Source organism: Carlito syrichta, unplaced genomic scaffold (assembly GCF_000164805.1).
Source record: "Carlito syrichta isolate Samal-C Ts95f unplaced genomic scaffold, Tarsius_syrichta-2.0.1 Scaffold309481, whole genome shotgun sequence".
Classification (NCBI taxonomy): Eukaryota; Metazoa; Chordata; class Mammalia; order Primates; family Tarsiidae; genus Carlito; species Carlito syrichta.
This window is the reverse complement of record NW_007253577.1, coordinates 190,397-201,284: the sequence shown is the minus strand read 5'-3', so window position 1 is coordinate 201,284 and position 10,888 is coordinate 190,397. Positions and strand designations below refer to the sequence as shown.

The following is a 10,888-nucleotide window of genomic DNA, read 5'->3' as shown; positions in this document are numbered from 1 at the left end:
GCCTTCCTGCGCTGCGGACGGACGGGAAGGAACGGGGGGGCGCGATGTGGCGGAATGTCTGGCTCCTCGGAGGCCAACTCGGAGAGCGGGAAGTGGGGGGGCTGGGAGACGGACCGGGCGCCCTGCCCCCTCCCCGACCGCCGCATTCCAAGCCCGAGCCGCGGATGAGGTCATCCCGTCCGGTCCCCTCCGGCCAAGACAGCCGGCTGCCCCTTCCCCCGCGGAGCGACCCTCCGCCTTCTACCCCCCCGCCCCCGAGGGAATGTTTTATGGCTGAAGTCTTTCCTGGACTTCCAATCCCGGTCGCCCTCCAGATTGCTCTAGCTTTGCCCAGCCGTGCAAGACCCGCGAAATCAAAGCCTTTTTTTAGATCGGGAAACTGAGGCTCCGAGAGGAGAAGGGACTGGCCGAGAGACCACGTGGAGACGTGGCGCTGGGGACCGAGACCCGGGTTCAGCTGCTCAGCCTGGTCCAGTCGACGGTCATTTGGCTCTAACTCGAAGTGGTGGGGAAGAAGCTGTTCTCCCCTCTCCCCGACGCTCCCTAATGGCCCGTGGTGCTCTCTCCTGTACCCCTCAGAGTCCCCTAATGTGACCGGGAGCAACTAGCTATCTCTGTCTAGCCTTTGTTCCCATCTCTACCTAGAAGCAGCTGGACTTTGAGGGACTCTAACATGCCAGTCCCTGGGGCCTTAACTCCTTATCCCAGGTGTCGGGAGCAGGTGCGGGGGGAGCAGGTGCTGGGAAGCTGTCCTAACCAGGCCAGGCACCCCACTGTCCATCGCCTATGAGGGGTGGTGTTACCCACCTGGGCGCCCTCGTGGAAGCGGTTCTGTGCACCTGAGCAGTGGCCTTCAGGAGGAGAAGCTGGCAGCTTGGCCTGTGGGTAACCCCCAGGTGAACGCTGGGGTGTAGCCGCCTCCCCTCCCAGACCACATGTGCCTCCGCAGCGACCCCTGTTGGCCTCTCCTGATGGTGGTCCCTGTCCCTCACCCCAAAACTTGTTCCCAGCCTTGAGTGGGCTCAGGCCACGTGCCCAGGCCCTGCCTGTCCTCTGTGGGGTAAATAGAAGGACTTCAGGGATGCCGAGGCTTCATGTAAGCTCCTGCCCAGGTTACAGGCACTGAATCTTCAAAGTGGTCTCCTGCCTCCCAGACCCTCATGCTCGACACCAAGCATCCAGTTAATTCCTCCTGCTCCCGCTCCCGGTTTGCTAGTGATATTGCTGAAACCCTAGGCAGGCTCCTAGGCACCCCACCGTTTTTGCCCTGTGACCTAGAGTAGATCAAGCTCCTTTCTGGGCCTCAGCTTTTTCATCTATAAAATGGGTGCTCGGAGCATTGGCAGGTCGCATTCCTGGGCTGAGGAGTGCGTGAGCCTTGCACCAGAACGCTCAGGCCCCTGCTGAGCTGGGGGGTGCCGGGGGGTGGGGGGGCACACCTGAGGGCCAGCAGTATGCTGTGGTCAGCATCAAGTGCCACATGGCTGCCACCAAGTGTCCCCGGAACGAGAGGCATTCGCGTAAAGGTGTTGGATTCGAACCCAGGACTACCCTGCCCGGGATCTGAGGGTTTAATTACAGCACCTTCCACCCTTCCAGCTGCCTTGGGAGAGGTGCTGTTCCCCCTTTCCACATGGGAAGGCAGGGTGGAAGGGTACAGGGTTTAACTATCTGGAAGTGCTCAGAAACATTTGGGAGGCGAGAACATTACAAGACTGAGGAGGAAGCTGGGCTCCCACATCCAAGTGGCTCCAGGCATTGGGGTAGGGGCAGGAGAAATCAGGGAGTTGGGGGTGGGAGTGAGTTGTCTGTGGCCTTGTGACCAACAGACACCGTTGGCCCGTGTACATGGCATTTGGTAGATTATACCCACCCCACCCCCGGTTCCTTTCCCCAGTGATTCCTCCTTGATCCCTGTGAGCAGGGAAACTTGGCCTGCTGTGTACCTGCCACTTGACCTTGGACGGGTCCCTTCCCTCTGAACCTCCGCTCTGCCTGTCAAATGGGTCACCACTCTCACGTTGTGGGGTTGTTGAAAAATCGGATGACATTATGGAATCGTTGGCCAATTGCAGGGCGCCTCATAACTCAGCAAACATTCCACGAGGATCCTCAGGCCGGGGGTGCTGGAGGAAAGGGATGATTCAGAAGTCCCCCCCCCCAGGGGGAGGAGCCTGGATGGGGGGAGGTTCCCATGACAAGAAAGAACGAGAATGTGGTCACAAAACAAAGCATGCTTTGTCCTGCCGCCTTCGTTGTTTGTATCTTGTTATTTAACCTATTTTGCATTTCAAATAACATTAGAAGGGCTGTATTGAGGTTCTTATGCTTGAAGGTGGCACAGCACAACGGTTTCCAAAAAAAGAAAGAAGGTGGAGACTCAGGTGCAGGCGTTCTTGTTAGGGATTATTATCAACTTTTATCACCTGAGGTCCCAGGTCTGGGAGGTAAGTGACTTGACCAAGGTCACGTTGTGAGGACACCTACCCGTACCACTCTGGGAAGGTGATCCTTTGGCATGAAGGTTACCACAGAGGTCTCCTGTGATTAAGCTGGTTTTGCTTGGGCACCAGGTAAGCGCAGAGCCCAGGCTGGGTGCGGGAGGGAGGAAAGCCAGAAAATCCAGGCAGCTGCCCCACCCTCGAAGTGTGTTGCTGATCTCAGGAGACAAGGCTGGGCTCCACGGGCCAGTCAAAGGCTTGTGTGAGTCAGAGGCTCTGAGTTCAAGTCTCAACTAGCTCTCTGGATCCGACCTTGAGCAAGCATGGCCCTCTCTGGGCCTCAGGAAAACCAGAGGTCAGACCGTAGGATCATAGGTGCCATCTAGCCTGGACTTTCTATGCTACCAGAAGGAAAGGAGTCAGACCAAGAGCTGTTTATCTATCGAAGGTTGGGGCTGAGGAAGATGTGGGGGGGACCAGCAAAGCTTGTTCCCTGACAAGTCTCCTTCATCAACTTGACAAACTGCGATAAAGTCCTTCCCTGCGGGCCTTCTCAGGGCTTTGAATATGCTCAAGCATGGAGGAGATGGCTGGAAAAACCACTTTGACCACAGGATCCTTTTTCCAGGAAGCACCTTGAGGGCGGAGGGTTCTGAAGAACCTCTGCTCTGGCTGTTTACACAGCAGGTCATAAAGCCCTGGCAAAGCACCTCCTCCCTCCTGGCTTCTCTGGGTAGAAGGGATTTTAACCCACAGAGAAGGGAGGTGACTTGCTCAAAGGCTCTGGGGTTTGGGGCCTTGTTTCACCATTCCTACCACGTAACCTTAGGCAAGTCACATTACTTCTTGGTTCCTGAGCTTCCCCTCTGTAATTGTGCCACCCTCAGGATTGTTGCATGAGTTTAAATGATGCAGGTGAGGTACTGGCGCTTAGTAGATGTTTCATAAGTGGGCCCAGTCGAATGGCCATTTCTCTTTTTTACCGAGACACATCTTCAATGCATAGCTCGTGGAAATGTTTGTGCCCTACTCGGTCAGTATGTGCTCAGAGACAACCACAATTCTGATGTCTTTTTTTTTTTTTTTTTGAGTTGGAGTCTCACTCCATCGCCCAGGCTGGAGTGCCATGACACACTCAGGGCCACCCCAGCATTGACCTGCTGGGCTCCAGCGATCCTAGCGCCTCAGCCTTCCAAATGGCGGGAACTACAGGCACGTGCTACCACACCCGGCTAATTTTTTTATTTATTATAGAGACTAGGTCTTGCCAGGTTGCCTGGGCTGGTCTCGAACCCGTGGGCTCAGGCAGTCCACTCACCTCGGCCTCCCAGAGTGCTGGGATTACGGGCTTGAGCCACCAAGCCTGGCCTATTCTGATTTCTAATGGTTCTGCTTGTTCTGGGACTTTCCGCATGTGGACCCACGTGTCCTCTGCCTGGCTTCTGCCCAGCACCTGGCCAGGGCCCTCCATCCATGTTGTTGTCTCTGCCTTCTTCCATGTTCATGTCTGGCCCAGGATTTCCTCCGCCCGGTGTGCTGTCACCGTCTCTCTGTCCTCCTTCCAGGCCTCCACCCCTGTGCAGGAGCAGAGCTCACCCCCTGGTGGCACATCTTGCCTTCTCTGTCTTGGACCTCTGCAGCCGCTTGCCCGGGGCTGGAAGCTGGGCCTCGGGGAGACAAGCCTCGGGCCTGCTACAGCCTCACCATCCAGTAGCCACAGCCTAGGAGAGTGCTGTCCGCCGCCTTCGGCCAGGGGAGAGGAGCTGAGAAGGGGGCCCCCCGGGCACAGCCCACCTCCCTCCTTGGCCCCTGGGGGACATGGACCAGCAGTTGTGAGCAGCCAGAGCTGATGCCCGGCCCCCAGGGGGGCGGAGGAGCCCCCACCATGAGCCTCGGCAAACTGTCGCCTGTGGGCTGGGTGTCCAGTTCCCAGGGAAAAGAGGCGGCTGACTGCAGACATGATCAGCCCCCCGCTGGGGGACTTCCGCCACACCATGCACGTGGGCCGTGGCGGGGACGTCTTTGGCGACACCTCCTTCCTCAGCAACCACGGCGGCAGCTCTGGGAGCACCCACCGCTCACCCCGCAGCTTCCTGGCCAAGAAGCTGCAGCTGATGCGGAGGGTGGGGGTGCCGCCCCGGAGGATGGCCTCTCCGCCCGCGCCCTCGCCGGCCCCGCCCGCCATCTCCCCCATCATCAAGAACGCCATCTCCCTGCCCCAGCTCAACCAGGCGGCCTACGACGGCCTCGTGATGGGCAAGCGCAGCTTCGACAGCAGCCCCGCCTGCTCCACGGACGGCCACTCCAGTTACGGTGAGGGTTGGGCCTTTGCTCGTTCTTCGGAGGCCGAGGCGGAGGCCCAGGGGTTCAGGGCTCCACCAAGCCCCCAAGTGAGCTCTTCCGCATGGTTTGCTTGGTCTCACCCTGGAGGTCAGGGCCAAGTCCCACACCATGGGTGAGGAGGGGGAAGAGAAGTGGGAACCGTGTATTCACCCCCAGGTACAACGAGGCTGAGAATGAGGAGACAGACTGCCCCCGACTTGCTGTATGACCTGGACAAGTTCTGACTGCCCCCGACTTGCTGTATGACCTGGACAAGGGCTCCCCACCACCCCCGGGACCCTTGACTGGGCCAGCCCACCCACAGCCCGTTTTGCCCCTCCACCCTAGGCAGCCCCCTCATGTCAGAATGATTTCGTGGAGCAGTTAAGAGCTTGGGCTGTAGATTCCAGTGGATTTCTAGCAAGTCGTTTGGCCTCTGCAAGTTCAAGTCCTCACCTGGCTAAGTCCCTTAGGGTCATTGCCAAGACTCGGTGAGATTATACATGTACTAGGAGAGCTCTGGGGGCTGAGCATAGTAGGTGCTCAGGACACTTGAGCTGTTGTTGTTATTTGAACACAGTCTCCTGTGGCTTGGCAGATTTGGAAAACCACTCACAGGGAGGCAAGCCAGGGCCCTTCCTGCCCAGCCAGAAGTGCCACCTTGGCTTTGCAGAACAGGCTCACCTGGGAGCCACGGGCTCCGGCTGCCACCTGGTGGCCATTCCATGTCTTGTGACTTCACCCCCCACCCCTGGGGCAGATGCGCTAATGCTCCTGCCCCAGGGGGCTGCTCAGGACCCCGCTGAAGACTGGTCCGTAGTCCCCCGTTACATCTCAGCCCTGGTGGTTCTGGAGGACGGGGTTGGACCAGATGTGCCCAACCTTGAGTCTGATTTCTATCAGTCAGACCCTGGCTGCCAGTTCCCCTGTGTCCACAAACCAACCCCTATGCTACAGGTTCACCTGCAGTCATTGACCAGCGTGGAGGCAGGGAACTAGTGGACATGGCCAAGTTCACAGTTGGGACTCAGAGGACATCTGAGCTCCAGGCACGGCTCCACCACATCAGACTCTGGTCTCGGTTTAGCCCTTCTCCTTAACTAAGACTGAGCCTCACTTTCCTCACCCTGCAAAATAGAAGTGAGGTTTATTCCACTGTGTAATGTTCAGGGTTGACAGGAGGGTCACATGAGAGACCGCGGGGTTCACTGTATTGAAAGGACGGGAGAAACTGAGGTCAGAGAGGGGAGTGATTTGCCAAAGGCCACACAGCAAGCCGAGACTGCTCCCCGCTCCCCAATTTCTGATTAGGGACTCCAGCTCTGACCCCACTCCCCATTTTTCTTCTAGGCGTGGACTCTGGGTTCTGCACCATCTCCCGCCTGGCCCGCTCGGAAAAGCCTCGTGACCGAGAACATGACAGTTCCTTCCCCGCTGAGTCCGAGCTCCGTCGCTCTGACTCCCTCTTGTCCCTCCGCCTGGACCTTGACCTTGGGCCCTCACTCCTCAGTGAGCTGCTAGGGGTCATGAGCCTCTCAGAAGACCCTGCAGCTGAGACCCCAGCCCCCGTGGCAAACCGCCCAGCCCCCGTGGCAAACCGCCCAGCCCCTGCCACAAACCCTCCAGCCCCTGCTGCCAGCCCCCCACCCCGTGGACACTACCCCAACGGGGTAACTGCTGGGTTGGGCCCAGTTGCTGAGGTGAGGGCCAGTCTGGTGGGCGAGGGTCCCCGAGCACCCGCGGACCTGGCCCGCGGCAGGCACTGGGGATCAGGCTGGAGTGGCAGCCGCCACTACACTCAGATGGATGCGCAGAAGCAGCTGGAGGAGGGGCTGCCCCAGGCCCAGGCCTCCTGGGAAAGCCTGGACGAAGAGTGGGGGGCGCCCCAGGCAGGCAGCAGAGCCTCCGTGCCCAGCACCGTGCAGGCAAACGCCTTCGGGTTTGCTGATGCCGAGGAGGATGAGGAGGTCAAAGTGTGAGTGGCCAGGCAAGGGCTCAGCACCTCCCATGAGGCGCCCAGGTGCAGAGCCAGCCCCTCACCTGGCAGCTAGGTCCGGCCCCACCGGAGGGGGAGGCCGTGTTGCCTGCAGGTTCCTCCTCGTCTCTGCAGGACAGACATGGGAAGGAGGACACCCAGGCTTGTGCTGGGACCTGGGTGCCCTCAGTGGCCCTGTTGGGCTGACCCACCTCCCCCCACTGCCACTCTGGACCCAGTGGCCATTCCTTGTGCCCCGCCCCATGCCACCCCCACCGGCTGGAGGGCCCAGCCTCACAGTGCCTCCTTTGTGCCAACGAAGCTGCCTGTATTGGGTGGGGGTGGGAGCACGCCACACAGGGCCATTGTCTCGGCACCCAAAGGGACCGCCCGCCCCCAACTCATCCCGGAGCAATTCCCAGAGGGTCCCTTCCAGGCTGCTTCCCCAGCATTCCTACCCCCACCTCCCACTTGTCCCGGAATCCCCATGACCTCACCGGGAGGACTCCCGCCTAACTGTGTACCCCAGACCTGCCTCTGGGGCCTGATTAAAAATGGCTTTTTTTGGTAAAGGGTGCCCTGCAAGATGCTTGGGGACCTGGGGAACAGCATCAGCTTCCCCTGCTTATATGCCCTCCCTTCCAGAGGACCCCTGCAAGGCCCCCAGCAGCGGAGGGGAGTGGACAAGGGTAATGAGTAACCGGGCTGGAATGCCCTGCGATAAGCGGCCCAGGTGGGAGCCCTTATCTGCAGTTCCGGGAACAGCCCCTAGCCCAGGTGCCTGGATCCTGTGTCTGCCCACACTCCCACAAGGCAGCGGGCATTTGTTCTGGTGATAATGGGGGCAGGTAGGCAGGAACAAGTGCTTAGAGCTAATGGGAGCACATCTTAGGCAGTTGGGTGTCTGTGCCTCAGTTTCCTGTGTATCATAAATATGCCAGGAGCATTGAAATGCATGGAAACAGAATTGCTGTCCTTAGATACATAAAGACCTGTTAATTTTTTCTTTTATTTTTTTTAGCCAGAGTCACACTCTGTCATCCAGGTGGAGTGGAGTGGCATGGTCATGGCCACTGCAGCCTTGACTTTCTGGGTGCAGGTGATCCTTCTGCCTCAGCCTTCCAAGTAGCTGGAACTACAGGTGTGCACCACCATGCCCGGCTAATTATTTATTTATTTATTGTAGAGACAAAGTCTCACCAAATTGCCCAGGCTGGTCTCAAACCTCTGGACTCGCAATCCTCTCGCCTCCACCTCCCAAAGTGCTGGGATTGCAGGCATGAGCCACCATGCCCTGCAAGACCTGTCAAATTTAGCCTCAAACAGTAACCTAAGGTGGTGAGCTTCCTGTCACTAGAGGTATGCAACCAGGGATTGTGTAACTTCTTGGCAGGATCACTACAGGAGTCTGGATCAGACCTTTAGGATCCCTAAGAACAGGGCATTCTAGGTCGTGGGGTACCTTCATTTGAGAGTTTCAAACTTGGGTATCCCACATTTTTGCAAACTTGAGGAACCCAAGTAGGAGAAAAGTTGCCACAGATCTTGCCACAGAAAGACTCTATACAGGTGAGTCATTTTGTTTGCTCTTGGCCTTGGGTGAGGAAAATGGGGTCCGAGGGGCAGGAACTGCAGGTGGGGGTTGGGGGACAAATCCAGGACGCAAGGGCTGTTGATCCTGGTGTGACTCGGAAAAAGGCTCAGGACAGGGAATCGGGCTGGGGTCTTTTATTCTGACAAGGTGCCACCTGCTCAATCAAACTTGAAGGAGGAGACCTGGAAGCCGCCCCTCACGCTCAGGTAGCTCAGGTGGCTGTGGCCCAGCCTGTTGGGAAAGGTGAACTCGTGCCCGTCTGGCAGCTTCACCTTGAACTCGCCATTCTCAAAGGTCACGGTGAACTGTGGGAGGAGAGGGTGTCAAGGAGGCAGGAGACCTTGAACATGGTCTGGGGCAGTGCCTGGTGGCTCAAACAGTGCCAGCACGTGTATCCCAGCTGGGGGCCCTACCATCTGGGCCCTTCCCTTCACCTCTCCCCAAGCTCCTTTCCCCCTTGACCTCACCTTGACCTCTGACCCTGGGCTGAAGCACAGGTGATTTTCTCGTTGCTCCTGTCCCCAGCGGCTGCCATCCCATGAGTTGCAGACAATGGTGGATTCATTGAAGCGAGGGTTGAAGTGAAGGCTCAGCTTATCTGTCCCTTGGCCCAGATTAATCGCAAAGCTGCAGGAGAAGGGGTGATAGGTGAGGTTTAGGGGCCAGGCCCGGGTAAAGCAGCTTGAGTTCAAGGGTCTCAGTGGACCACAAGCTGGAAGGATCACAGAAAGCTTGTCTTCATTGAGACCTGTGGCTTAAAACAAGGGAGGTGACAATCTGGTCACACTTAGTGTAATAGCACATTCCATTTGGAGAGACCAAGGCTGTGGACAAGAGGGTCACTGATAGTGATCGCTTCAAGAATTTGGGGTGTCTGTTCTGGGAGAGAGAAATGCTGTCCTTAAACCTCCAAAGACCTGTTAAGTTTAGCTACAGAGTATAGCCAGCCTGAGGTAGTGAGCTCCCTGTCACTAGAGGTGTGCGACCAGGGATCGTGTGACTTTTTTGCAGGATCACTACGGGAACCTGGGACTTTCCACGTTGTGGGGTGTCTTCCTGCAGGAATCTCAGACCAATTTTTGCACACCTGGGGACCCAAGTAGGAGAAAGGAGTCACTTTTCTCTTGACTGCTACCCCATGTATCTGCCCGCCCCCTCCCCAACCAAAGTGGATAGAGAGTAGACCCAAAATATGCTGAAATTGTTAAGCCTGTGGGAGCCCAGGGTTGAGCTATAACTTGGAGATGGGTGATACCTCTGGTTCCAATCCTGATGGTGCAGATGACACCACTTGGTACCCCCTGGTGGCTGTCTTGGTTTAATGCACATGAAAGGCCAGCCTGTGGCACCAGGCTGGGTGAAAAGGGTGGTGTTTCTGGGGGCTGCAGTAGAAGCAGCTGACCTACAGCGGACTGGGCCGAATTCCAGGGGCTTCTCCACCTGCCCCTTCAGTAGCTCCTGGGGCTGGGAAACACAGCATATAGCTTCAACTCTGAAATTCCGCAGGTCTCCAAACTGAGCCTCAGACATGAAGGCAGGTCATCACAGAAGGGGGCCAGCAGGGTGTGCACGGTGGGGCCGTAGGAAAGAAAGGATGCGGAAAGGCGCCCCGGCCTGAAGTCGTCGTGGTCTGACCCCTTCACAGGGCAGCCCTGCCTGTCCCAGGCCTGCAGACAGCCCTCCAGCCTTGCTTACCCCTTAGTGTCCTTGGAGATCTTGCCCTTGATCTTCAAGGTTGTCCCCGACTTCATTTCCATGTTCTTAATCTCAAAATCCCCCTGGATCAACAGAGAAACATTCCACTAGAGTCCCCACAGAAAATCAAGCCCACCGGGCCTTGCCCATCTCATCCCAGCTGGGCCACAGGTCCCATAACCTCCCACCCCTTTAAGGACACATGAGGGCACCAAACCGGGAAGGGACAGAGTCAGGACACGCCGATCAAGGCTTCCCAGAGCCCCCTCTGCCCTTTCCGCTTTGCTCTCGCCCACCCCAGCCTGAGGCACAGGGCCCAGCCAGGGGAGCCTCCCTTTGTCCATCTACAGAGGGTGCCGAAAAAATGTATATACATCTTAAGGAAAAGAAAACTATTAACCTTGTAAGACTCAATATATATCGATAACAAAAGATGAATACAAGTTGCGTTTGACTTCTGCAATTACAAGAGGTGCTCAGAGAGGTTACCATTGGGGCAACCCCTTTGGGTTCCCTCCCACTGAGGGAACTTTTCTGTCCTCTCAATAAATCCTGCTTTCTAAAAATAAGAGGTTACCATCAGCGTCCAGATGTTTCTGGTTACGGCGAACTACTGCAGGACTTGTTGCTGTGCGAGGCCTCCTGGATCTTCCCTTGTGCACATCACACACAGGACCACACGTCTCATACTCATCGTGAATTCGTGCAGTTGTTAGGCGTGTTGGAGATTCTGTTGCATACTCTCGCCTCCATTGTTGTACTTCCACAACATTCTCGAATTTCTTTCTTTCTTTTTTTTTTTTTTGAGTTGGAGTCTCACTCTGTCGCCCAGACTGGAGTGCAGTGGCCGCTCCCGGCCAC

The 10,888-nt window shown here is 57.1% G+C and overlaps 2 protein-coding genes across 2 annotated transcripts in view; one reads left to right on the top strand and one right to left on the bottom strand.

Annotated features, from left to right (window-relative positions):
- The first annotated feature begins 4,290 nt into the window (after positions 1-4,290).
- Positions 4,291-6,754, top strand: CDC42EP1 (CDC42 effector protein 1). The gene is given in 3 exon segments (XM_008067339.2): positions 4,291-4,377; positions 4,379-4,754; positions 6,114-6,754. Coding segments are annotated over 3 exon segments (1,092 nt in total). The 3' UTR covers positions 6,743-6,754.
- Positions 6,755-8,490: 1,736 nt separating this feature from the next.
- Positions 8,491-10,888, bottom strand: part of LGALS2 (galectin 2) — a 7,031-nt gene continuing 4,633 nt past the window's right edge. Inside the window, exons 2-4 of the mRNA XM_008067345.2 lie at positions 10,028-10,110; positions 8,800-8,959; positions 8,491-8,637 (exon numbers count right to left, since the gene is read on the bottom strand). Coding sequence (XP_008065536.1) covers positions 8,491-8,637; positions 8,800-8,959; positions 10,028-10,110 — 390 coding nt within the window. The remainder of the gene's footprint in view (positions 8,638-8,799; positions 8,960-10,027; positions 10,111-10,888) is intronic.